General features: G+C 38.8%; 1 protein-coding gene across 4 annotated transcripts in view; it reads right to left on the bottom strand.

Annotated features, from left to right (window-relative positions):
- The window catches only part of znrf3.S (zinc and ring finger 3 S homeolog), a 99,416-nt gene that overhangs the window by 29,478 nt on the left and 44,854 nt on the right, over nucleotides 1–25,084 (bottom strand). For all 4 annotated transcript variants that reach the window (XM_041576898.1, XM_041576904.1, XM_041576896.1 and 1 more), the window contains 1 exon segment: nucleotides 2,231–2,356. In XM_041576898.1, the coding sequence (XP_041432832.1) occupies nucleotides 2,231–2,356 (126 nt within the window).

Below are 25,084 nucleotides of genomic sequence, written 5' to 3' on the forward strand. Positions count from 1 at the left end.
TCCACTACATTTCTTCGGCTTAGGACGAAAAACAAACGCTGATTGGGTATTTCTCATAGTTTATGGTCACATCAAGGGATTTGTATGATAAGGATTGTCTTAAATACATTAAGACCAGTGATCCTCAAATAGAGGCTCAGAAGCACCTTGTTGCTTATCAACCTCTTGGATGTTGCTCTCAGTGGCCTCAAAGCAGATGCCTATTTTTGAGGTAAGTTTTGGTGCCATATAAACCAGACGTACTGCCAAACAGAGCCTCCTTTAGGCTGCCAGTCCATATAAGAGCTACCAATCATCAGTCACAGCCCATAATTATCACCCCAAGAACTTTTTGCAAGCTTACGTTGCTCCCCTACTCTTAACATTTGGATATGGCTTATGGGTAAAAGGTTGGGGACCCCTGCCTTAGACAAATCAAGTGGGGAAAACAAAAATTGCCTTTTAAGTGGTAATTATATCGTATGGCAATTTGTACTGTCCACAAGAGAAAGACAATTGTTCCACGTGTAAAAGAAAAACGAACAAGTGTAACTGCAGATGTGGCTGGCATCATGCTGCCCCTACAATTGTACCACCTTAGACACAGGGCTCAGTGGCCTTTCCACCGATCCAGCCCATGGGGCCCACGGTTACATTTGTGTGAATTTCACAGGCATTTAGAGAACATATTAACAACCAGAAGGTTTATCTACACAAATAAATTCCAACTAAAACACCAATCAACATATAAATCATATGAAGTGGGGAAAATGGACTAAAGTAGAACATTGTTAGCATAGTGGCTAAACAGGGAAAAAATGTAGCCCAATATATTTTTCTTGGCAAAGCTCCTATTAAACCCACAAGGAAATAGGAGGAAAAGGTCTGAAAATCAGATCTAATTGATTAAAGGAGTGTGGAAACCAAAAATAAATATGCTGCTAGCTGCTGCCAAATATCTACCGCAGAAATGAAAGAAAAGAAAAAAAGTGTATGTACACTCTACAACTAGCTATAATGGTGAGTGTACCTAGAGACTACATGCATTTAGACAGGCAGGAGGACAGATCTGAAAAATATATTTTGATGTAGGAACATGTCTTATGTGTTTTTGCTATTGGGCATTATAAATAAGAAATGGTATGCTGCATTCAGTGCTGAGGTTAAGTTAGCAAGCTAGACTGCAACTTTACAGGTTAGCTCCTAACAATTTCAGTAGGAAGGGTAGGACTGCAAAATCCTTTGGAAAGTCTAGAGAGATGGGTTGTTGGGACACTAATATTCACAATGATCATAAAGTTTGCTATGCTCCTCCATAAAATTACTGCATGCTTGATTGTCAGACACACACACAAGGTTCAAAAGAACAGAAAAAAATAAAACCACTACTCTGAGATGCAAAATGGTACACTGGACAACAGAAGACAGCAAATCCACGTTTTTAGAAAGTTTATTTGTAGAATCCCCAAAATATACAAAGCACTTTAAGATCTCATTTCACAAAATAATCACACAATTTCAGCAGCCCATCAACCAGACTGAAATAAACCAATCTGCTGTGAATTGCTAAGTACTATCTGCTTTTAATGGCAACAAGTAGTGCATCAAGTAGCCCTTCATTTTTAATATCACAAAAAACAGAAATGCGTGCATTTTAAGTTGATGGCAACTGTGCTTCGCTACTTGACTGCAGAAAGCAGTGTAATGTGCAGAGTTTGTGTTCAGGTACTACGGGTTCCTCCCACACTCCAATAAGCAAATAGGAAGTTTAATTGGCTCCTGATAAAATGGATCATAACATGTGTGTGAATGTGATAGGGCCTTTATATTATAAGCTCCACTGGGCAGGGACTGATGTGAACGATGTACAGTAGAACCCCCATTTTACAACCCCTGATTTTAAGTTTTCCCTCATTTTACATTGTTGTTTTGTGGTCCCACCTATATATTATGCATAATACATTTCACTGATTTCAAATTTTCATGGATTTTACATTGTTTTTTTCTTTCCCCTGAAAACCGTAAAATGGGGGTTCTACTGTATATCAAGTCTGTAGTGCTGTGTAATATGCTGGCACAATCTAAACTTTAGATTTATGGCACACAATTTATACTATCCTTTCTTTAGATTCTAAAGAAAGGATAGTATAAATTGTGTGCCATAAACACTGAAGGACTGAAACAACATCTAGTATGCAACAGACCCAGTAACTATAAAATGGGCCAAAGAAACAAATAACAGATCACTTACCTTTCCTAACACAGTCAAACATGGTTTCAGGTCCATCTCAGGCTGTTCCAACTTTACTACTCCAACCCATCCGTACTCGTACAAATCTTCTTCATCGTTGTTATTACAAAGTCCAAGTGGGTGCATCTGTTAATGTAAAATAGAAAACTGAAATGATTGTGCTGGACTGCAGAAATCATCTATTGTGGGGCTCTGTTAAATATGCCATACAACACGCACACCAGCAGTACACAATATGGTATGAAAGTGGAAGCAACATTATAAGGAATACTGGCCTTATTCTTAACCTAAAGGTTATTGGGCAAAAGGGTTCCGAACAGAAGTGGTTACGTTCCCCTCAACATTGAGAAACAAATAAACATGCTGTCCAGATATTAAGCAAACATTCCTTTATTATCAAATATTCCAATCCTCATCGGTTTCAAATATCAATATGTTAAACCATTTTCCTGCATATGTTAAGATACATTAAGTAGGACTTCTGTAAAGATTTTATATAGATGAATCAATCATGAACCTGGGATAGTGGCACAACTGGCGATTTCTACCTGTGCATTTGTTTTCAGAAAAATAGTAATGCTATGCAAGAATTGCATGCCATTACAGTTATTAGGAATTGCTGACCTTATGGAATATACTGCAGAAAATCCACCTACATGTGCTGCCTTCCTTTAGGATCATGGACCTTTCATTTGGCAAGACAAAACGACTGCCATGTGAAATGCTGTTTTTTATGATGAATTTTTAATACAGAACTCAAAGGGATTCTGTGATTTTGTGATCATGTCTTGAAGGCATATAAGTTTTGATTTTCCTTTGAGTGGCTGTTAGAAATATTTTTGAGGGTATGATCAAAGAGAGCCTTTTGAAAAAATATGGGGTCTTAAACTTTAATCCGATTAGCCTGATAAGGACAAAAAAATGGGGAGAAAATGATTGTTCTCAAATCTTTGTCGTGGGTCACCAATTATTAGAACTGGCTTTGATTTCAGTTAAAAACCCTCATTTAAGCTCCCCATAGACGCAACAATTCTTCTTGCCGAACGACAGATTTTAACAAAGTCCGACCAATCCTTCGAAATTATCGTGCGGTTAGTGGGATTCGAACGATCAAACATCTTACAATTTTTCGGCTGACATCTGTCAGAAAATTGATCGGCCAGGTTAAAAAATCTTTGTCAGTCCCAGTGCAATCTATCTATGTTTGCAGGGCCAAGCAGGCAGCTCCCCTTTGTTTTCCTGGCAAATTGGTCTTTTTAGTTGATGGTCAATTCGTACGATCGTTCCGAGAAAATCGTGGTCTCACGATGAGGATCCGATCTTTTAAAAATCTCAACATCTATGGCCAGCTTTAGAGTTACAACATTCTCTGATAGTGATCCAAATTTCTCAAATGCAGGGATACATGCATTAGGAAGGGTTGGGGTCATCTACCCTAATATAAGAAAAAGAACAATAGGCCCCCCTAAGGCTGCTGCTAAAGCAGGACACTTAGAATCTCTATCTGCACCCTTGTAAATATAATGCATAGTATTCAGTAATCACCAGGATATCTGGACAAAATCCACCTATATGTGACAATGGGATTTTCCCAGGTTTCTTAAAGATCATAGTAGTTTACTCTGAAGGGCAGTGCAATTGAAAATTAGTTTGTTGTCGAGCAAGAACACAACACATAAAAAATTGCGCAAAACCCCTTCCACCATATGAGCCCATATTTGATGGGGCTCATTAATCCCCCAGTCCTCAAGCAGAAAGGCTGGCCTTCATGTCGTTCATAAGGACTACTTTTGCCTGTGCTTTTCCATAGAAGCTTCCCAAAATACCAGTCTCATCTTCTGCTTAATAAAATATCTCGTAACTTGATTAAGCCTACAGATTTTGCATTTATAGGAAGAATGATTGCATGGTATTTTGGATCCGTTTATGTGAAAACAAGTATAAAAGTTTTATTACCAAACATTGGCCTGTAATCTGGCAGTGGACTGAAGTAAATAGTGAGGCCTACTATAAAGGGATATAACCATTCCACGTAGCAAATTGCTGTTCCTCTTCAAAATGAAATACACAACACATGCTATCTGATCCATAAAAAAGAGTTTCCCGAGGGATGACAGTTCCAAGAAAATAGCATCAAATAGTGTGACAGAAAAGAACAACGCTTTCTGTTCCCACTTGGATTTGAATGTCTGGGGGAAGAGGAAATAAAACTACACATCACTGGTTATGCTCCCCCCCCCCCATCTAGAACGCATTTTAAAAATGTTGCATCTTTATTTCTTAAAATAGAAATCTATGTAGGTCAGCTATCTTGGGGGCAAAGCACCGCATTTTATACAATGATACAATTTAGTAAATGTGCAGTGCTTCTAAGAGAAAATGTCTCAGATTCATAAACGATAACCACCAAATTCTTTTAAACATCAAAGCTTCCATAAAGAATCAGAAAGTCAGAGAAGGCACATATCTGTAACCTATATAAATGTATAGCAAAGCACAAATCCATTTCTGATCTTAGCACAGGCAGTTCAGGCAGAGGAAGCCATTAATTTGTCTTTATTCCTTACAAATATGAGTTGCCATTGTACAGTCTTACAAAATCTACATTATGCCATTATAATTATATTAATGTGAAATTTTGCAGCCAGCAATTGGACATGTGTGCCCCTAAAGCTGGCCATAGACTCAAAGATAAAGTTGCACGAAAATAAGTTTCACACAATTTTTTGTACAATGAAGATCAGTCGTTTAGATGGTGAACAGACAGGTTAGAAGATTTCTGTTGGCTAACATTAATATCTCTCTAACGATATGAATGGGTTACTGTCACTGCTATTTACATAACTTACAACGGCCAGAACATTGTCTGATTTGTTTTTTTACTACTTTATTTAATCTGAATGGTTAATTGCAGGTCGGAAGATTACAACGTACTATCGTTCGCTGGATGAGGCTAAAATCTGCACGTCTATGGCCATCTTAAGACTCACTCAACAAATATTCCCTGGCCCTATGAGCAAACTATAATAAAGCTTTTTATCAATATCGGACAACAATGTGAAAATGTTAGACTTGTGCTGTCATTTAAAAGATCTAAAATACTGTAGAAAGGCTTTAATATAGCCAAGCTAAAGTCTGAAGAGTTTAGGAGAAAAGGGGGGACAAATTTTTGAATGCATGACCAGCTAAAGAGAAACAGAGAAACCAAAACTATGAAACACTTATTCTTCCCACACGATCATCTCTCAGGGCAATAAAGGCTGGTGCGATGTTCCATAATGGTTATTTTAATTTTGTTTACCATAGCAGTATAGAAAAGGAGAAATACTCCCTGTCCCAAAGTCCTAAAAGCTACTTTTGTGATGAGCAATCTCTTGACTGTAAAAAAAAAAATGGCGGTAGTAACAAATACTACACCTTCGTACTCCTTTTAGCTATTCCCAACCAGGGGCTCGTGAACAACATGTTGCTCACCAATTACTAGGTTGTTGCTCCCATAAATACCAGGTGTACTGCCAAAAGAGCCTCCTGTAGGCTGCCAGTCCACAAAGGGGCTGCCAAGTAGCCAATCACAGTCCTTATTTGACATGGACATGCTTGTATTGCTCAACAACTATTTTTACATTTGAATGTACCTCATGCTTAAAAAAAGTTTGAGACCTCTGTATTAGAAGTAAATGGGAGGTATCCTTCAGAATGTGGGTAGCAGGTGGAACAAGTAAAAGGTGCCCCAGGACATTGCTAATAAAAACAAGCTGGTTGATTGTAAAAACATTATAAATGTAATAGGAAGAGTGTTGGAGAAAATGATGAGCTTGTGTCCAGTCAGTCAGACGAACAGTGGTTGCTTAGGTGGTTTCCGCATCAGAAATTTACATTTGATTAAGGTGGTTTCTATTCTTGTCAATGACTGGAAGCACATGAATGATCAGTTGTTTTTATCAGGAAAAAAATACACCACTGGACAATTGCTAGGTGTTTCATTAGCCTTAAATGGAAAGCTTACCCAGCAATGCCATATCAGAAGCTTGGAGTCATAAAGAAAACAAAGAGTTGAAAGCATGATTTTTTTCTCTATGTATTTAGATTTATGTTGGACAAAAAAAAAAATCAGTGGCCCTTTAAATCCAAAGCCATACACAGTAGAACATGGTGAATGCAGATTTCCTGATATTGCTTACCTCATAAGAGGCATTCTCTAAACACTTAAATGGAACAGCAACACAAACGGTTTCAGTGACCTACAGTCTAGGTCTATAAAGTGTAATAACGGTATATGCCCTTGTATTTTGATTAAGTGACTTCATGGAACATAAACCCTACTTAGGATATTGAACACCCTTAACATTGCTTTCCCTCTCACATCTGTTAGATGTGTTTTTATAACATACAGAAGCAGATACCGCAAACCATTTTTTGTTTCAATGCTGTAATAATATACAAGGTCTATACATTCGTTCTCAGGCTTGTCCTACATTTTAATGAATTTTCCATTCTCCCAGCCAGTAATGTAATATGCAGTTTGACGGCATACACATGTAAGATCAAATGAACAATTGCGCACGAAATAGGATACAGACATGCACACATTGGTAAGAGTTTTCTAGAAAAAAAAGAGAGAAACTGTAAATAAATAGCAAGAAAACTGCTTACTATTAAAAATAGTGGAAATAGCTGGGACCATGGTACAGTAACCTGAAAAATGAAAGTGTTATACAAAGTAATACAAATATAAAGCAGTGTTGCCCAGCACTGGTAAAACAGCTGTGCTTGCTTCAGAAACACTGTTGTTTATATAAATAAGCTGCTGTGTAGCAATGGGGCAGCCATTTAAAGGAGAAAAGGCTCAGGTTACACAGCAGATAAGCTCAGTAGAACATAATGGTGTTATCTGTTATCCACTATTGAACCTGTGCAATATAGAATTTTTTCATTTATGCCATTGCTACACAGCAACTTGTTTATATGGACTATAGTAGTGTTTCTGAAGCAAACAGATCAGTTTTACCAGTGCGGGGCAACAGTACATGATATTTTCATTACTTGTTTTTATTAAAACACTTTCATTTTTTGGTGTTACTGTTCCTTTAAGCATCGTATTATTGGGTAATAGTCCATCGCAGGTGCCGTGAGCCCAGGAATTCCCAAAAACAAAAAAGGTAATGATACTGTTCCTGCTGTTTGATACTTTTTCCACCATCAACCTAAAGCTTAGAAATATGAATATTCCAGGAAGTAGAATTGACTGAAGTCAGCAAGAGCTTCAGCAAAATAACAATGGTACAATATTTCCAATTTTTAATTTATTGAAAACATGTTTTATCACCTGATGTTTGAGACAAAAATAGCTCTTGGTTCACCAATGTGGGGAGGTGGGCAGTGTGCAACCTGGCAGGCAAGTCCAAAGATAATCTATGGTAGACTATGACTGGGCACCAGTTGAAAGTGTTGTACCAATTTGGTTAAAAGTGTGAAGCATGTGGGTCAAAGAGTACATGAAAAATTTACAATAAAAATCTATTCAGGAATCAGCAGCCTTCTATTGGACATGTTGAGAGATGTTCGTCTAAACAGCCAAGTCAGGGTTTATACTCAAACAGATCCAAGCCTCGATCAGGGCATCAAAAGAGCAGCCAACTGGCTACAGATTTGTTCATTGTCATATGGCTGGTTAAAACATTCCTGCAACAAACGTGCATCTCTAGGAAGCTATCTGCATATCTCAGGCTTGCTGTAAAACTACAGTAAAACTACTGGTGGGGTGTTGTGACCTGTTGTGATGACAGCTGACATGGGCCTGGAAAAAGTGACACAGATGTTCTGCAATATGAAGGCACAGTTTTGGTTTCCAAGTGACCAGTTACAATGCTGAGAAAATAATTGAACATGAAAAAACTATATAGGCCTAGACACTAAAGATTAATTGACATTTTTTTAATATCCAATCCCAAGTTATTTTCAGATTTAAGCTCAGCAATGATATCACAGAAACCAGAATATCTTACCACAAGCCCAAGAGGCCTACAATTATTTATTTTGTTGTCTAGGACAGACCAAGTCCTGAACACCCTTGGCGATCAATTTACCATTTTTCACACAAGGCACACAGAAAAGCCACAGCAGTTTGTTTTGTGCTTTTATTCAGGCAAAAGGACCACAAGTTAAATAGACCCAGATTTCAGAGTGGTTTGAACACACAGTTGTCAGCTTTTATGTTTTTAGATGGCACAAAACCAAAACAAAACAAATGGATGGAATGAGATATTGCCAACTGCATAGCGCAAGTGTCACCCTGGGCATTTCAGGCAAGATAGTGAAGGCCAGTCAGGAGGGATGGAGCCGAGTGAGATTACAGATATAAGAGACATGAAGTAAGAAAGGAACAAAGGGCAATGGAAAAAAACAAAAATGGCGGAAATGGAAAAAAGAGAACAAAGAAGAAAAGAAAGCAGTCATGGACTGGAAAGAGGGGAAACAAACAGAATAAGAACACACATGGAAAGAAAATAAGGAACGCTGGGTAAAAGGTCTAAAGTGATTAAAGTGTAGGGAAGCGAAAGAGTAGTTAATACAGCAATGTACCCTAATGTGGTGCAGTGGAACCAGCAAGTTGTGCCAAGATGCACACATAAATGCCAAGCAGCACTTGCACATAAATAATGCTCCAAATAGCCCTAATACAGAAACAGGAGGAATTTCTGCTTTTGCTGTGACGTTTTGCAGTTTCCCCACTTTAAAATTCACTTTTAGTCAGATTTGTCCATTTTTACTCTGCACCAATGAGGAGGAGCTGGCCTAGAGGTTAAGTGATTAGCCTTTGCTTTGGGATCTCTCCTTGTGACCATGGACCAGTCACTTAATTTCCTTTTTTGCCCCCAATTTTACCAAGTTCCTCTTGTACCCATTTGCCCCCAAGCTTTAGGCTGCCGCCTGCCCATTACAAGTGCTGACCGAACCTGTCATTCAGAGATATGTGAAGAAAAGTAATACAGTAGTATAAAGTAGACCTAGAAATCAATATTTCCTTTTTAGCAAAAAGTAAGTAGTTACTGCTGCACCCTGAAACCTTTCCAGAACTGAATGAAAAATGTACCAGAGGTATTTCTTACATATCCTAAATGGCACTAGGCAGTGTTTTATTAATCCTCTGTTAAGGAGATCCTCTGTCAGGCAAGAAAATAGAGGGGGGGGGCTTGCATAAAGAAGAAAGAAATGGTTTAAAAAAAAACAGGGGATATAAAAGCAGGTTACAGTTACAGTCATAGCTTGCGGCACCTCCTTGTCAGAGCACACAGATAGTGAACTCTCTCCTACGATTGTTGAACTACTAACTTTGTGATTCGGGGAGCTCTGGAAGCAGCTATAAAATGACAGGCCAAGCAGTGACTACTATAGAGGGAAACAATGTGTCTGGCGAGGGACATTTGAGAATAGAAAATTACTTCCTCTCTTTTGTCCTAATTAGAATTTGAGTACATGGAATAAATCCAATACACGGACAAAATGTCCCAGAGGGATTTATTATTCCTTGTGGTTCCTGAATATAACTTGAGTGATATATATAGATATATATATATAGATATATATATATAGATATATATATATAGATATATATATATAGATATATATATATATATATATATATATATATATATATATATATATATATATATATATATATATATATATTATTTACACACCTAATGAGAGGCATTAAGCAGAAATGCCAAACAACAAATAAAGTGTATTTAATAGGTTTTACTTATAACACTTATCTTGAAAATTTTTGCTTTTCAAAATTAATCATATGTCGAATGAATAAATAAATTTGGGAACACCCCACTTTTGACTAAGGTATTGGCATTTCATTTTTTCAAAGCATTTACAAATGGCGGTGGGTGATGCCAGTACCAATACCATTTCCCCATAATTCTGATTTGTGCATAGTATACCACAAAATCCACCATACTGGCGAATTTAAGGCCCGATTGTATACATCTATTTTTAACACACAGTTTTCTATGTACATTTTAAACAAAAGTAATATAACAGACTCCCCGTATTGTGGCATTAGTCAGTTCACAAATTAATGGCAGCTGAAGGCTTGGAACAAAATTTCTACCCATTTAGAATAGAGAATTTATACTCTTCATTTTAAGGCACATATCTGCTTAGGTTAATATAACATGGAGAAGGTAAAATTTGTTTTTCCTTTGATAACTGAAATGTTCAGTCCAGATCTGCATTGAAGCTATCCTCCAATACATTTGAACTAAAGAAACACTATACAATTTTTTTTTTTTTTACGAGCAGTTTCGTATTAACTCCCCATACACCTTTGCAAAGGACCCCAACCTCCAACTGCTGTTGAACTAAAACTGCTCCCAGCACCTTTTGCAGGCTCATAAGATCATGGCTTCTGTTATACTGTTAGCTGTTTTTCCAACATATCAGGCTAGCACAAAGCCAGTTGCAGCCAGTAATCAGCCATGCACCCTGTACAAAAGAATATACAGTATGGACGAGAAATTCATAACCAAGATTCCATTTGTTAAACCCCCATTTACAGGCATATGCCCCTGTCATAATTCTAGCTTTTTATTTACCCCTGAGTAATGAGCGGGACGTTAAAGACTAAGCTACCTGGCAGCCGGCAAGTGGCCAAAGTCTTTGAAGTGTCCCTCCTCCCCCCTAAGGAAGATCTCCAGTGGAATGCACTCCGAGGAATGACCTCCGCTCTGGAATGCACTAGGGAAAGGAGAAAGGAATGCAAGGCCCCTTTGAGGGTGCCTAAAGGTACAGTACTCTGGGCAATTATCATACTCCTTCATGGCAAATATGGCATGGCAGAACCCTGCTTACACTTTAAATGCACATGTACAATTAACGATTAAAACAAAAAGGTGTGTTCATATCAAAATAGTGAAACAGAATTAAAGAAAAATAAATTCAAGTCTTTCTATGCAGACCTACCTACTGATAATATTATTATCCTTCATTTATATAGCACAGACACATTCTTCAGCATTTCACACAGATTTTTTACATCAGTCCATCGTGGAGCTTACAATCAAACGTCCCTATCACATTCGCACACACACACATGCACATTACCTTACCAGGTGCCAACATGCCTGTATGGAGTGTGGGAAGAAACTGGAGCACCAAGAGGAAACCCCAACAGTAACATCAAAAAATTAAAGTGTTTTAAAGTTATACAAATATAATGCAAGTTTTACCCTGCACTGGTAAAACTTCTGTGTTTGCTTCAGAAACACTACTATTGTTTATATAAATAAAGCTGCTGTGTAGCAATGGGGGCAGCTTTTCAAAGGAGAAAAGGCTGAAGTTACACAGCAGATAGCAGATAAGCTCTGTAGAACATAAAGGTGTTATCTGTTATCCACTATTTAACCTGTGTCATATAGCTTTTTTTTCAATTTCCACCATTGCTACAGAACAACTTGTTTATATGAATATGAATTATAGTAATGTTTGTGAAGCAAACCGAGCAATTTTACCAGTATAGGGCAACAGTACATTATATTTTCATTACTTTAAAACACAAATTTTTTGGTGTTCCTGTTCCTTTAAAGCATGGGAACAACATACAAATTGAAAGGAGCCTATTTGGAATCACCTGGGCCCCAGTGCTGCAAGACAACAGTACCACAAGCATTTTTGGTAAAATTGCACAGGCCACAACATGCTATGAGGGGTGAATGCAGGGACTATGGAAAATTCATACATACAAGTATGGATTGTGACCACAATATGAATGATATACCTGTGAAACACAGGCCTCTAGCCAACAGCAGTGATTAGTCATGAAATATTCTTATATTTAACACTCAATTAACACTCATGAGCTTTTATTTTAAATCCTATCATTTAGATTTAACAATGCCAACTGTATTTACATAAAAGGTAAGTGAGCATTTTCAGTTCAGACATGCTTACAGTATCAATTAGCTTTTGGTGATAAGATTTCCAGATAGAGCTATATTGTGACCAATATTAGACAGGTAGACATGCATATTCCCCTGACTGGCACCTGCTTCATTCTGGAATGACCCTCTATTTGTGAAAAATGCAACAATATTGCAAGACATGGCACTGTGGAGGGCATCACTGAATGCCCTTGGCAACAACTACTTGGCAAATATGCAGGACACTTAACAAACAACTCTATCCAAAAGCCTTAAGAGGTAAGAGTTGCCCATATACTGTGCTTATCCTAGACTGCCATGAGATCATTCCAGACTGCTACAGTTTGTCTTTTAACAAATCTCCTCATGTTCTCAAAATATCTTTTTTCTGTCAACAGCGTCTGACACTCATGACTTTACAAAATATTGACACATAGATCATGAAAATGCCTAGACATAAACAAATTGGTCATTATTGCCTTGTTAGGTATCCATCAGAGATGACTTGATCATGTGAGATTCAGAAAACAGTCAACCGACCAATGTTCAGGACACTATTCCTCAAGCCATAGCTCTCCTGCTCCTCAAAGCATGTAGAATCAAACCCCTGCAACCACATCCCTTACAAACAGATACTGAAGAAATTGTGTGTTGTGATGTGTGGTTTGACCACCAGTTGGGCGGGTTTGGGTTGAAACTTTGCCAATCATTGCTGGTTAGTGTTGGGTGTGGTTACACTCCTCCCGGAGATTCCCTGTCTTGAAACCAGAGAGTCCTACAATGACAACATTTTGCGTGTTAGGGTCAGGTACACTGCAGATTGTGGTCGGGTGCAGGTTGGGTTTTTCCTCACCTGCACATCAGTAGAGGACACAACCAAATTTAGGAGCTGGGGTTCCATATGTACATAAAGCAGGAACAACAATGAGGATCACATTACAAATACCAGGGCTACAGAAATCCCTATGTGGGCATGAGTAAAAGTATTGTGATTGTATTCTGAATGGTTCAGTTCCAAACTGGTGACAGCTAATTTATTTCTTAGATGAGAATTTGATAAAAAGAAAAAAAAAAAAAAGAATATAGTATAAGGTCAGCCAAGTGCACGGTCTAATATTGAGGTTATTTCAATAATAATCGCTACCTTCCCATTCTCCCTTCCAGCTACTGACTAGCTTTGTTCAGGTTCAATAATATTCTTTACATGACAATCCATTTTATAAAAGGATATTCTTAGAATTTGAAGTCCCCAATGCTTGCACAAGAGAGTATTTGATAGAGGGAATGAAAGACAGAAGAGAGGAATAGACCTTTGGGGAGCCTTGGCATAAGGGAGCACCATGAAAAAAGGAGACAGATTCAGCATCACCGGAGAGAGCAACAGAAAAGGGGAAACAAACCATGCTCTTAAGGCATTAATAGTCTGTAAAAAAAGACTATTTAAGCAGGGGTACATTTCCATAGGTTCCATAGGAGTTTAGGTATTTCAGCCTAGCAGCCCAACAATCTCTGCAGATGTGAAAGGAAGTAGTTCACCTTCTTGGTTTCCATAGTGTGGACATGATCTGGCAACAAAATGCAGTCATTAATGTTTTATTGCTCCATTACACAAAGAGGTATTCTATTCTTCCTAACATCAAAGGCAGAGCTGTAAATTGATTTATCATTTCTTTACAGATTACTTATCTATATCAGCCCAAAGATCCCACCCACCCTTTAATTCCACTGTTTAAAAAAAATTAAAATAAAAAAATAAAAATGGTGCATCCTTCCTACACAACATACCCAATGCACAGAGGGAACCAGGGCTGCAATAATAAGATGAGAACAGTTAGGCAGAACTGGAAGCTGATGAATAACACGACCTTGGAACTGGATGTTACCCTGTGGAAATTAAACACTGGGCCCGGGAATGTGACCAAGAGTAACAGGAAGTTAGTGCTGAGCTCCAAGCAACACTCTGGGTCAGATGCACTAAGCTGTGCTACATACAAGAGACGCGTGCATAATAAATAGAAACCTCTTCAGCAAGCAGACATGAGTGGCATCTTAGGGCTGTTGTACAGATAAATATAGGGAAGCAATGCGGTTTCAACACAAAGCACACACGGAAGAGTCTGTTTTTTTCCGCAACATCTTTCTCAGATTCTGATAAATGTGAATACATACAGCCCAGAATACGTGGTAGATGCACTTAAGATACTTCTGCAACAATTTAAGACAGGGGTGCCCAAAAGGTAGATCGGAATCTACCAGTAGACCTTTAGCTGATGATCAGTAGATCCCAAACCGCTTGTCTAAAGCTGGCCATCGCCAAAACGAGCGGATCTTATAGTGTATGGCTTTAATTGCCAAATGAGTGGATCCTTCCCCAACACAGGGCTATATTCGGCCCTAGGATTGCAACGAGGAGCAATGAGCTCTGACGGGTCGATCGCCTGAAAAATTAAACCTTTCTGATCCATATCTTGGCTAGATATCGATCGGGCTGACCGTCGGAAGCCCCCATACACTGGCAGATAAGCTGCTGAATTGGTCTACAGGACAGATATCGGCAGCTTTAATCTGCCCACTTTAAATCTCCATCCAGCTTCAAGCTTTTAATTCAGATATTTATTACATTAATGTTACATAACAAATATATGTTTAAACATAACAATATACATTTTCTCATAAATCAATATGTAAGTAATCTTTTCAGTGGAACAGCAGCTAACAGTGCTATTATGGATGTAGATCATAATGGGACAGCATCACTAAAAGTAGACCTCACAAAGTATGGGCACTCCTGATTTAAGATAAGCAAGTCTCTTAGGGAAACTGACTTGCAGCTTATAGGGCAATTCACCTTCAATAGCAAAACTGTAAGAACACCGAAAAACCACAGAACCTGCCAAATTTTGTAAAATGAACATGGAAATTAGGGGGTATGGTCACAAAAAAATGGGTGCAGACAAAAGAATTTTTTTTGTCCCTCTTTTCTGTTTCAAACATTTTCGGAGGTATGCGAATATTTTACATTTATTTTTTCATAAAAATAGCAATCTGTGGACAGCTACATATTTCTATGTATACACATTGAGGGAGCTGCCAAACTACCTACCTAAGCAGAGGCATAATCCATCAGAATATGCTATAAAACATTTGCCATGATGATTTAAAACAAGATAATCCATTTTGACACCTTCTTACTGAAAGAACCTGCAGCAATGTCCTTTAAATATTCAGATAGCACATGGATTAGGGGTGAATTTTTTTTTTTTTAATTGCATGTAAATGTTTGTGTTTTTGTATCACCAAAAAAACACTTGTTCGAAATGTGTATAGTTAATATAGAATACTTATAAATAGATCAGTCGTCAATATTAGGGAGATAATGGGCGATATTTAAACAATGGTTCAGGAGTGAATTGCGGAAGCCACTGGTAGAAATGTTATGGTTTCGGTGGTTCATTTGACACTCTGATGTCTCTTTCGGCCAGGGAGGATAGGCCAGTGGTTCATGGCTATGTTTCCTGATAAGATGAAAGCAATAGGGCCACAATAGGTCCTTTACACTTGTCTGTGAACCGTCAGGTCTCCCACTTGGACTTCAGCCAAGGGAAACAAATCACAGGATGAGAAGCAGAGAGGACAAAAAAAAAATTGGAAATGTTGCTTCAACCACAGTAAACAGACACAAATGGAAATAGAAAGCAAAATGCCCTAGATGTTAGCTTAAATGTTATAAACAACAAGGGCATTGTACAACACTCTTTAACATGAAGGGGCAGCAAAGGAACTTGCAGCTGAAACAATCTTCTATATATACACACACATAAAGATGAAATCAGCACAGACACAATTCGGTAGCTCCCACTCTCATGCGTAAATACAGATATGCAAAGGTGAGATATGACTTAACATTCTTTTAGAGAGCCATTATTACGACAACATTGCACACCTCCTAATAAGACTAAAATGCACCCCCAGAGCAGAATAGGCATGAAAAGCCATACAACCTTATTGGCATAGTGATGTCCCGCATGCAATGCAATTGAGAAGTGAATGCTAGAAAGGAGTGAGATTCCTATACACACCCCCACCTGCATTTTTTTTTACTGGTCTGGCAGGTCTCCTCCGATGTCCACCGCAAAAGACGAATTCACTTCACCTTCGCCTCAGGGCTTGGTAAATGTGCCCTATGTTTAGAAGTCACCTTCCCTCACACTAGGAACAATTATGCAAAGTATTGTTTGGGGCAGTGGTTCACAGAAAGGGCAATCTACAACTTTTGTTAAATATAAGCCAGGCAAAAGCAATATTTTTTGTGAACAGAACAAAGCTGGGTGAATTGGCTGCTTGAAATGAGAAGCTGAAAATAAAAAAGTACCCATTTTTAGTCAAATGAGCAACAGCACGAAGGACTGGTCTAAAGGGCTCCTAATAGGAGCCAAGGAAAAGGGGAAAAACTGTAAGAATGCCCTTGTATTGTATTTAACTAAACACTGATATACACGCACACTACTGAGGGAAAAAAATACATTGCATTGATGGCTTTTCTGAACAAAAAGCTTCCAGTAATCTGATACAGCTGTTGCACTTGCCAGTTCACAGCAGCTGGAGTTTAACATCATTCAACTAAAGAAGTGAATATTCTAGAGGAAGATGGTTTCCCTGCTCCATAAACCACACACACCTCATTAATGACACAGATCCATAAAAGGTTATCATTTGATGAACTATGGGTAACTTATGCCAAATTTACCACTATGGTACTGCAGTTTTAAAAAACAACACACAAACACACTGTCTTCTGTTGTGCATGTGCTCCAGTTGGTATCTTTCCGTTGCACAACAAACCTACATGGAGGCCGTAAAAACTGCATTGGCTCAAATAATCTAGGAATCCCTGGCTCATGTTGGGGCATATTGTCCACTGTAAGTAAAAATATAAATACAAGAGATGATGGGAACCAAATGAGCTCAGTGTTGATGAGTCTTAAGAGGGTCCTCTATATACTTGAACCACATGTACAGAAACGGTCACCAATTGTAGCAGCTCCCTTCAGGACCTCTCAATAATCACTAACTCCAAGATTTCAATTTAAAAAAAAATGTTCATTTTATTAACACATCTGATTAAAATAAAAGTGTCTGTCATCTGATGCGTTTCGTGGCTACTCACTTCCTTAGAGACCTCCCAGCCCCCCTTCTCTTTATTCAATCTACTATGGGCAGTGAGCCTTTGAAATACAAGTATAAAGGTAGATGGGAGAAGACACACTTATCTGGCTGGAAAACTCGCAAATATAACATGTAAAGTTACTTACCACTTTGAATAACTCGGCACAAGTCAAATAACACAAACTTCTTGTTCGGAGATAAAAGATTAAAAAAAAACTCATCCTTGAGTAAGATTATTACTGTATTATGCGGACTGACTTTTCTAAGGGTTAAGATAACATTTGTTGCTGGGGCACGGAATGCCCATTTCAAATTAGTTACTACAAGAAGCAGGAAGGCCAGCAGCCTCCCAAACACCCAAACATTGCGTGCTAGACCACAGTAGGAAGTCAGATTATGTACACCAGTGGTTTCCTAAAATATCCAGTGCAATCAAGGCCAGGCGGCTATCCCATCAGGGAGGGGACCCACAGCTGCTCAGGAAGCTGTTGGAAGTACTTCAGACATAAGAGCTGCAGTGAAGACCTTCCCCACAATTCAAGACAGTATTATTGCTATTTTCCAGATCTCTGCAGGTACCGGGGGCTCATACATAGGCTAAAAGGTAATAAGATGTTCCAGAGACTGCTCAGAAGGCAGAAATGCATGCCACTATCTAAACGGGATGACCCATGATCTGTGGCCTTACTATTTTGATCTAAATCGGATGACCATTCCTTGACAGCCTTCAGCTGAATACATATAAAGTCATAGTTTCCACGGAAACATGATGGAACATAAAGATCAGAGTTCTATAGGGTTTATTCTTGTCTAAGGCTAAGGCCACACTAGGCGATAGCGCGGCGATTTGACTCGCGGCGACTTTTCGCCGCGACTTTTAAGCCGCAATCGCTGTGGAAACTTTTGCGCTGGCGTCTATGGGGAATCGCGTAAAATCGCCAGCGTAAAAACACACGCGGCGATCTTTTTTCTATTGTCGCTCGAAATCGCCTAGCGAGGCGATTTCGAGCGACAATAGAAAAAAGATCGCCGCGTGTGTTTTTACGCTGGCGATTCCCCATAGACGCCAGCGCAAAAGTTTCCACAGCGATTGCGGCTTAAAAGTCGCGGCGAAAAGTCGCCGCGAGTCAAATCGCCGCACTATCGCCTAGTGTGGCCTTAGCCTAACAATCCATTACTAACAATAATTACCATATTTTAGTGGTTCAACAGTGAGTGCCTCCCTATGGAGGCCTGGAGTAAGAGCCAGGTTAAAGCATCCGTAAGGCTGGTTAGGTTGACATTGCTCTTTTACAGAGATCTGCCCATCTTAAAGTTCATTTAGAATGAGAATTGGGGTGCATACTTATTTGTTGCCGAGATATTCTTAGAATTATTGCATAATGGCTGGTATATTGATGCTTTCATATCTGTAATAAAAGATTTCTCAACCCTCTTTGAAGTGATGGACCTCAAAAGGGAAGGTGGAATTTAAAAAAAAGTTTGAAAGCCACTAGTTTGCTAAAATAATATTATATATACAATTTGTAACATATTAATTTGCCTAGGAACAACTTTGGAAAAACAATTTAACCCAGTTTTTGTATACAACAGTTTAAAAGTCCCCACAATCTTGATTTGCATGCTGGTTCTTGCAAAATATTCTACCCTGCATGAGCAACTCCATTTCAACTCTGCTGTTAAGAACTCTCTAGAAGCGAGAACAATGAAGAAAAATAGCTGTTCGTTATGACAGGCTTTTGATGGTGCTTTGAAGGCATCTATAAGAACAGAGACATCTTATCACGAAGAAGAGAGTCAAAATCTTTTTATTCTCTAGTTCAAGTGCACTTTTTCAGCTCTAGGGAAGCAAAGCTCTGGCAGAAGCTTCTGTATGGTTCATTGTGACATTCCTAATTAAACAGCAGATGTAGAGAGCATGAAAGGGATTAAAGAGCACAGAGCAATCAGTTGAGCTAATCGAATACCCTCAGAGAGATGGGCTCTTGGGAACTGGTGCCCAGCAAAGAACAGGTTAAAGGAACAAAACACACACACAAATAATGTTTTACAGTTTTCTTTTGTTAGGACTCAAATTCCTTACTGCTACAGGGCATGAAGCAACAGAAACCAAGATATGTTCCCAACCTCTCTGAGCTTGGCAGGAGCTGCTGCACATCACTCCATGCATTCCACTGGCCTTTAGAAATTAAATCAATGACTATGTACTGAGTTTTGTTGGGAGGGGGGGGGGCTGGGTGTGTAGGGGGTTTTCTAGGAGCAGCACATTGTTGAGGTAGTTTTTGGAAGGTCCCTTCCGGAAATGCACACGATAAGGGCAAAATGGAGCAATCTATTTCTGCCTGTTTATTCCACTGATAAAAGAAAACTGGTTTCAACTGCCTTATCTCTGAGATTTCAGAAACCTATATTTATTATATATTATATTAGGTTTTCCTTTTATCATGATACAATGAAAAGTCCAATCTCATACCAACAATTTGGTAAATTATATTGCATAAAAAATGCCAAACTGTAACAAAATAGCCACTACAAAGCCGCGCTGTCTATCCTGCAGGTCTACAGTTACAGTTAAACTACTACTTCCTGTGTCCATGGATAGTCTTCGGACTCTTCGAGGGTTTTTTGGTGGATCTTGTAAGCTGTAGCTCATCATCAGATGAAGGGGCCCATTCAGACAACTTTATTGCATAATGAGACGCTCCATAGAATGGAGGCATATGGAGAACCAAGGGCAATAAAACAACTGAATACAAAGGATGAAAGTTTTCAATAAAATGAAAAGCCTTGATGATAACACTGATGAGTTCAAAGTCCCACCGTTATTGTTATGGGTTGTAATCTGCCTTCAGCATTGATCTAAACGCCAACTGCCACCAAAGATGCTTAGAAGCAAATGAATTTCTTAACCTCAAACTCTCATACTGCATCTGAAACTCCTATAACAAAAACAGACAAGTTCTGGTACCCCTATACTTCCACTACTAAGGGTACTTGTGCTGGCACAGGAATATGAAGTTGGGTCTTGTTGGACGCATAGTATTTTAACAAAAAAACTATTATTCTTTTACATGGCTCAAGCCCACGACATGCCCCACAAGCCATCCTTGTGTGTTCTATTTATTGTTTCAGCATAAGTGGGTTATAAAACAATTCTCTCATTCAAGACACACAAAAGATTACATTTCATAACAGCAATTAAAGGATAGGTCAGCTTCACAAAACATTCTATCATCAGATAGCATGCCACAAATAATGACTTGTTTTTTGCTGCTTGCTAATTTTTACAATTTTTCCAATATGGAAAGGAGAAAAGGTGCATCTTCTAGTGGCTTTTCTGGTGACTTTGGCTACCAATTCATCAGCCTTGGGTATTTGGTTCCTTTTCTCCTTAGTAGGTTGAGGGAAGCGTATAAAATGTCTAGCCATATCACTTTAGAGCTTTTTGTCAGTAGTTTTTCCCATTCATTTGTGATCATTTTGACAGTATTTTAAACTTGAAAGGTTTCTAATACATCTGCTTGGGATCTTTAAGGAGATTGTCTCTATGGACATTTGCCTGGCATTGTCTTTAGAGTATCCTTCATCAAGAATAGCCTTTCTCTGATGGTTCTGTGTAATTCTCTCCATCAGGGGGAGGGATGTACACAGAGGATATGGTAACAGTAGTTTCAACCTTCTGAATAGTGGCAGCACTTCATTCTTCAATGGAAGCGGTCATGCCCAGGAAGGATGTTTCAACGTCTTTCAGCCATTGGTTCTGCATGAGTGGTTGAGGACCCCCTTTTGGATTGGTCTCTTTGATCTGTGTCAGATTCAGAGGCTTTAGGGCATCACACTTTCTGCCAGGCAAACTCGTTTGATAAATATACAAAAATATTGTTGCAATGTCCATCACAGCTGTTAATTGAAAGGTTAGATTTTGGCCCCTAAGTCTAAAGTGGACTATCTCTGCCATGGGAAAACAGAAGCATCTCTAACAGGCAGCATATCATGTAAGCTGTGCATATGGTAAAAGTTTAATGGACCTGTTTTAAAAAAGGCACAAGTACATATTTATTCCAAAGAAGGTACCAATTTTCATATTATATCTTGTGTCCCCAATCTTGTCTCCCTTAAACCTGGTCAATGGAGCCGATATCCTCAATTTTCTTATAAAAACGGATGATAATGCTGGCTGAACATTGTTATCCCTTATTTATAAAGCACCTAGTTATTCTGTAGCACTTTACAGCATTTATACAATACTTTTTAGTCTCTGTCTCAGTGGAGCCTTCAAAATATTGACTTGGCGTTACTTCACAATTATGATTATTGCACGGAGAACAAAATAATCCCAATCTCTGGGGTACTGACATAAATGCCAAGTAGATATAGATGAGCCAGGGCTAGATATACAAACAGACAAAAAATGCCTGTCCTAACAAAACAAATATTTACGCTCAGCTCTCACACTTTCTAAGTTTACAGAAAAGCCTGCTATTATGGATACGCATCTGTGATTCTGCTTTGGACCTCAACACAGAAGAATCTAAAGAGTTTCTTGCTGGGAAAACTTGCAAGAAAATAGACTGAAGTCCAAGCCTCCCTTCCCCCTAAACTCCAATCAATAATTCTACACAAGAGAGACAACAAGCAGACCACAAGGGGTCATCATCAAAGAGCTGGTTGCCAGGGGAGCAGTTGCATGGGTAGAAAGCATGCTCGCCCTCCCAATTCTGCAGCTGCCATAGCCAGCTCTGGGGTGCGGCTGAGCCAGGATACACAAGAGGGGGGGAGCCAGAACAGAAGCAGACTATCATTCAAAGGGAGGGGGTGATCAGATATGCAGCAAGTCAGAACAGAAAAATAGAAGCCCCCCCCTGCCTTTTTATTTCTGCCAATTTACCATTCTCCGTGTAATTTGCATTCTTTTGGTGCAGCTTCATTTGGGGATGGTAAACAACAAGCAACTTCACACACAGATCTCGTGCAAAGGACTAAAGCTACATACATTTTGCTCACGGGAAAATATCAATTTGGGACAATTTTCCCTGTACACGTGATACGTTTCTTTAAAAAATGTGATCCTGTATTGCCAGATTCCAGCAGCTGGATACAAGCAGAGTTCCTACCCAACTCCAGAATAATAACTAAAAAGGCATAGAAATTCCTCCTCCCTGCTACATCATAAAAATGCAATGAAAAGGTTCTACAGATGTTGTCTAAAAGGAAAGGCACATGCCATCAGGTGCCTATATAAAAAATACACAATAAGCATTCTCAGTCCAGGTTTAAAAAAAATAAAAATAAAAAACCCTATGCAGTGATGAATGGAGATATATGTACATTTATTGTTGCTTAAGCCAACGTGGGTACAGTGAACATGAAGATTAATAGAGGTTTTCAGTAGGCCAACACATCAAGTTTTGTTGATTGAAAACAATGCAAATATTGGAGGCAACTGGCTGATATTTAATGACATGTATAGTTAGGTAAACAATCATAAAAAGGAGAAGAGATTATCACTATTGTTACCCAGAAACAGTCACCCCATTTTTTAATATATTATCTCATGCTTCAGCTACCAATTTAACATCCTGCCAACCCACATGAATGTCCTGTGCCACCTTATATTGGGGGTGATTTATTAACAAAGGTGCTACATATTGCACCAGTGCAGCTTAGCCACAGCCACCAGTAAGATATTTGCTTTTTTTTTTTTTCTAACTAAATTAAACTGATCGGTTGCCGCTGGTGCAACTCACAACCCATATTAGTTAATCAGCATCACTGTGTTAATAGTGTTTTTATCTATTGGTAACCATTGTATAGGTGCTTTTTGTTTTCTGCCTATTTTTTTCTTTCCGCTATAGCTTTACAGGGAGCACGTTGGCCCCACTGCATGAAAATGTGTTATATAGTGGTATGTCTTTTCATCAGAAAGCTTGTGTATAGCGAGTTCACATTTATTGTGCTGAGCCTACATAACAATCTAGGCACTTCAGCCAGCTCATATATTACAGGCAAAGCTTTAAAGACGATGGGGTGGAATGTTAGGCCAGTAGCTGTGATGTGTGTGCGTGTATATGTTTGTGGGCTGGAATGGCATGTATGGGATGAAATGCCAGTTGCTCTTAATGAACACACGACCTTGGGGGAAGTCTGACAAGGTCTCTAGCAGCGGAGCTCTTTGCCAAATACTCAGCGACTAACTCTTATAAATATATACACCAGAGTTTTCAAGAGCCATACTTTCAACAACTCAAATTCCTGGTACTGGTATGAAAATAAAATACGTCGAATTCTGTAGGATTTAACCTTTTTTGTGCCACTCACGGTGATTGTTCTCAGGTTGATAAACAAACATATGTACTGGAAACTTTATGCATTTTTTTTAAAATGACGATGTTTGGAGCAAAGAGCGTAGCCAACTCTGGCCCTTTTCAAAAAACGATTACCCATCTGTGGAAGATAATTTCATGGCCTGGAGGGTAAAACAGAGAAAACACAACTACTCATTGCCCTAAAATAAACCCTCCTTTCTTATCTTAGGGAATTCCCTGAAAACCCACTGGTTAGCTCTACTGATGGGAAACAAACCAGTTTGCTTTATTATCCCTATATATTTGAACCTAGTTCCATTGGGAAGCTTATCTTTATTAATTTACACTTTATTCCCTTTAACCGCTCTCTTGTTCGTGTATTTGTTCATGTATTTTTCTTGTGTATTATACAACAGCCCTTACTCTAGCAGGGTGTCCCTGTGCATTTTGATAGCCACTACTTGTGGAAGTAATCAAAATGCCTAGTCAGTCATTCGCCAGCTTCCAGATTGGTGTCCCATGCCTCAAGCAACAGTCCAGTTACTCCCAGAATAAGTCAAAAGAACAACCTTAAAGGGGTTGCTTACCTTTGAATTAACTTTTAGCATGATGTAAAGAGTTATATTCTGCGACCATTTGCAATTGGTTTTCATTTTTTATTTGTGGTTTTTGAGTTATTAAGCTTCTTATTCAGCAGTTCTCCAGTTTGAGATTTTAGCAATCTGGTTGCTAGGGTCCAAGGAGAAGAAGGCAAATAAGTTAAAAAAAAAAAAAAAAACTATAAAAAATAAATAATGAAGACCAATTGAAAAGTGGCTTAGAATTGGCCATTCTATAACAAATTTAGGGTCAGTCCACACGAGCAGATTCAGGGAGATTAGTCGCCCCAACGACAAATCGCCTCTTCTTCTGGGCGACAATCTCCCCGAACTGTCTTCCCCCTGCCCTCCGCCAGCTAAAATGAAAATCGCCTGCGGCAATGCACAAGCCGCGCTTTGTTTTCCGAAGTTGCCGCCGTAGTTTCCTTGTGAGACAACTTCGGAAAACGAAGCGCCGTGTGTGCTGTGCAGCAGGCGATTTTCATTTCAGCCGGCAACTAATCTCCCCGAATCTGCTTGTGTGGACTGACCCTTAAAGGTGAACCACCCCTTTAAAGGAACAGTATCTTAAAAAATGAAAGTGTTTTAAAGGGGTTTTTCACCTTCCAACACTTTTTTCAGTTCAGTTGGTTTCAGATAGTTCACCAGAATTAAATACTTTTTCCAATTACTTTCTGTGTAACAGTTTTTCTAATACTGAAGTGTAATTTCTTACCTTCTCAAGCAGCTCTGTGAAGGTGGGGGTCGCTGACCCGGTAAACTATTCTACAGGTAAATTTATACATTTCTTATCTTTGTCCCTGCTGATCTGAATCCCTGAGTTTCATTAGAGGCAACTATAAGAAATGATACAAT

Source organism: Xenopus laevis, chromosome 1S (genome assembly GCF_017654675.1).
Source record: "Xenopus laevis strain J_2021 chromosome 1S, Xenopus_laevis_v10.1, whole genome shotgun sequence".
In the NCBI taxonomy this organism is placed as follows: Eukaryota; Metazoa; Chordata; class Amphibia; order Anura; family Pipidae; genus Xenopus; species Xenopus laevis.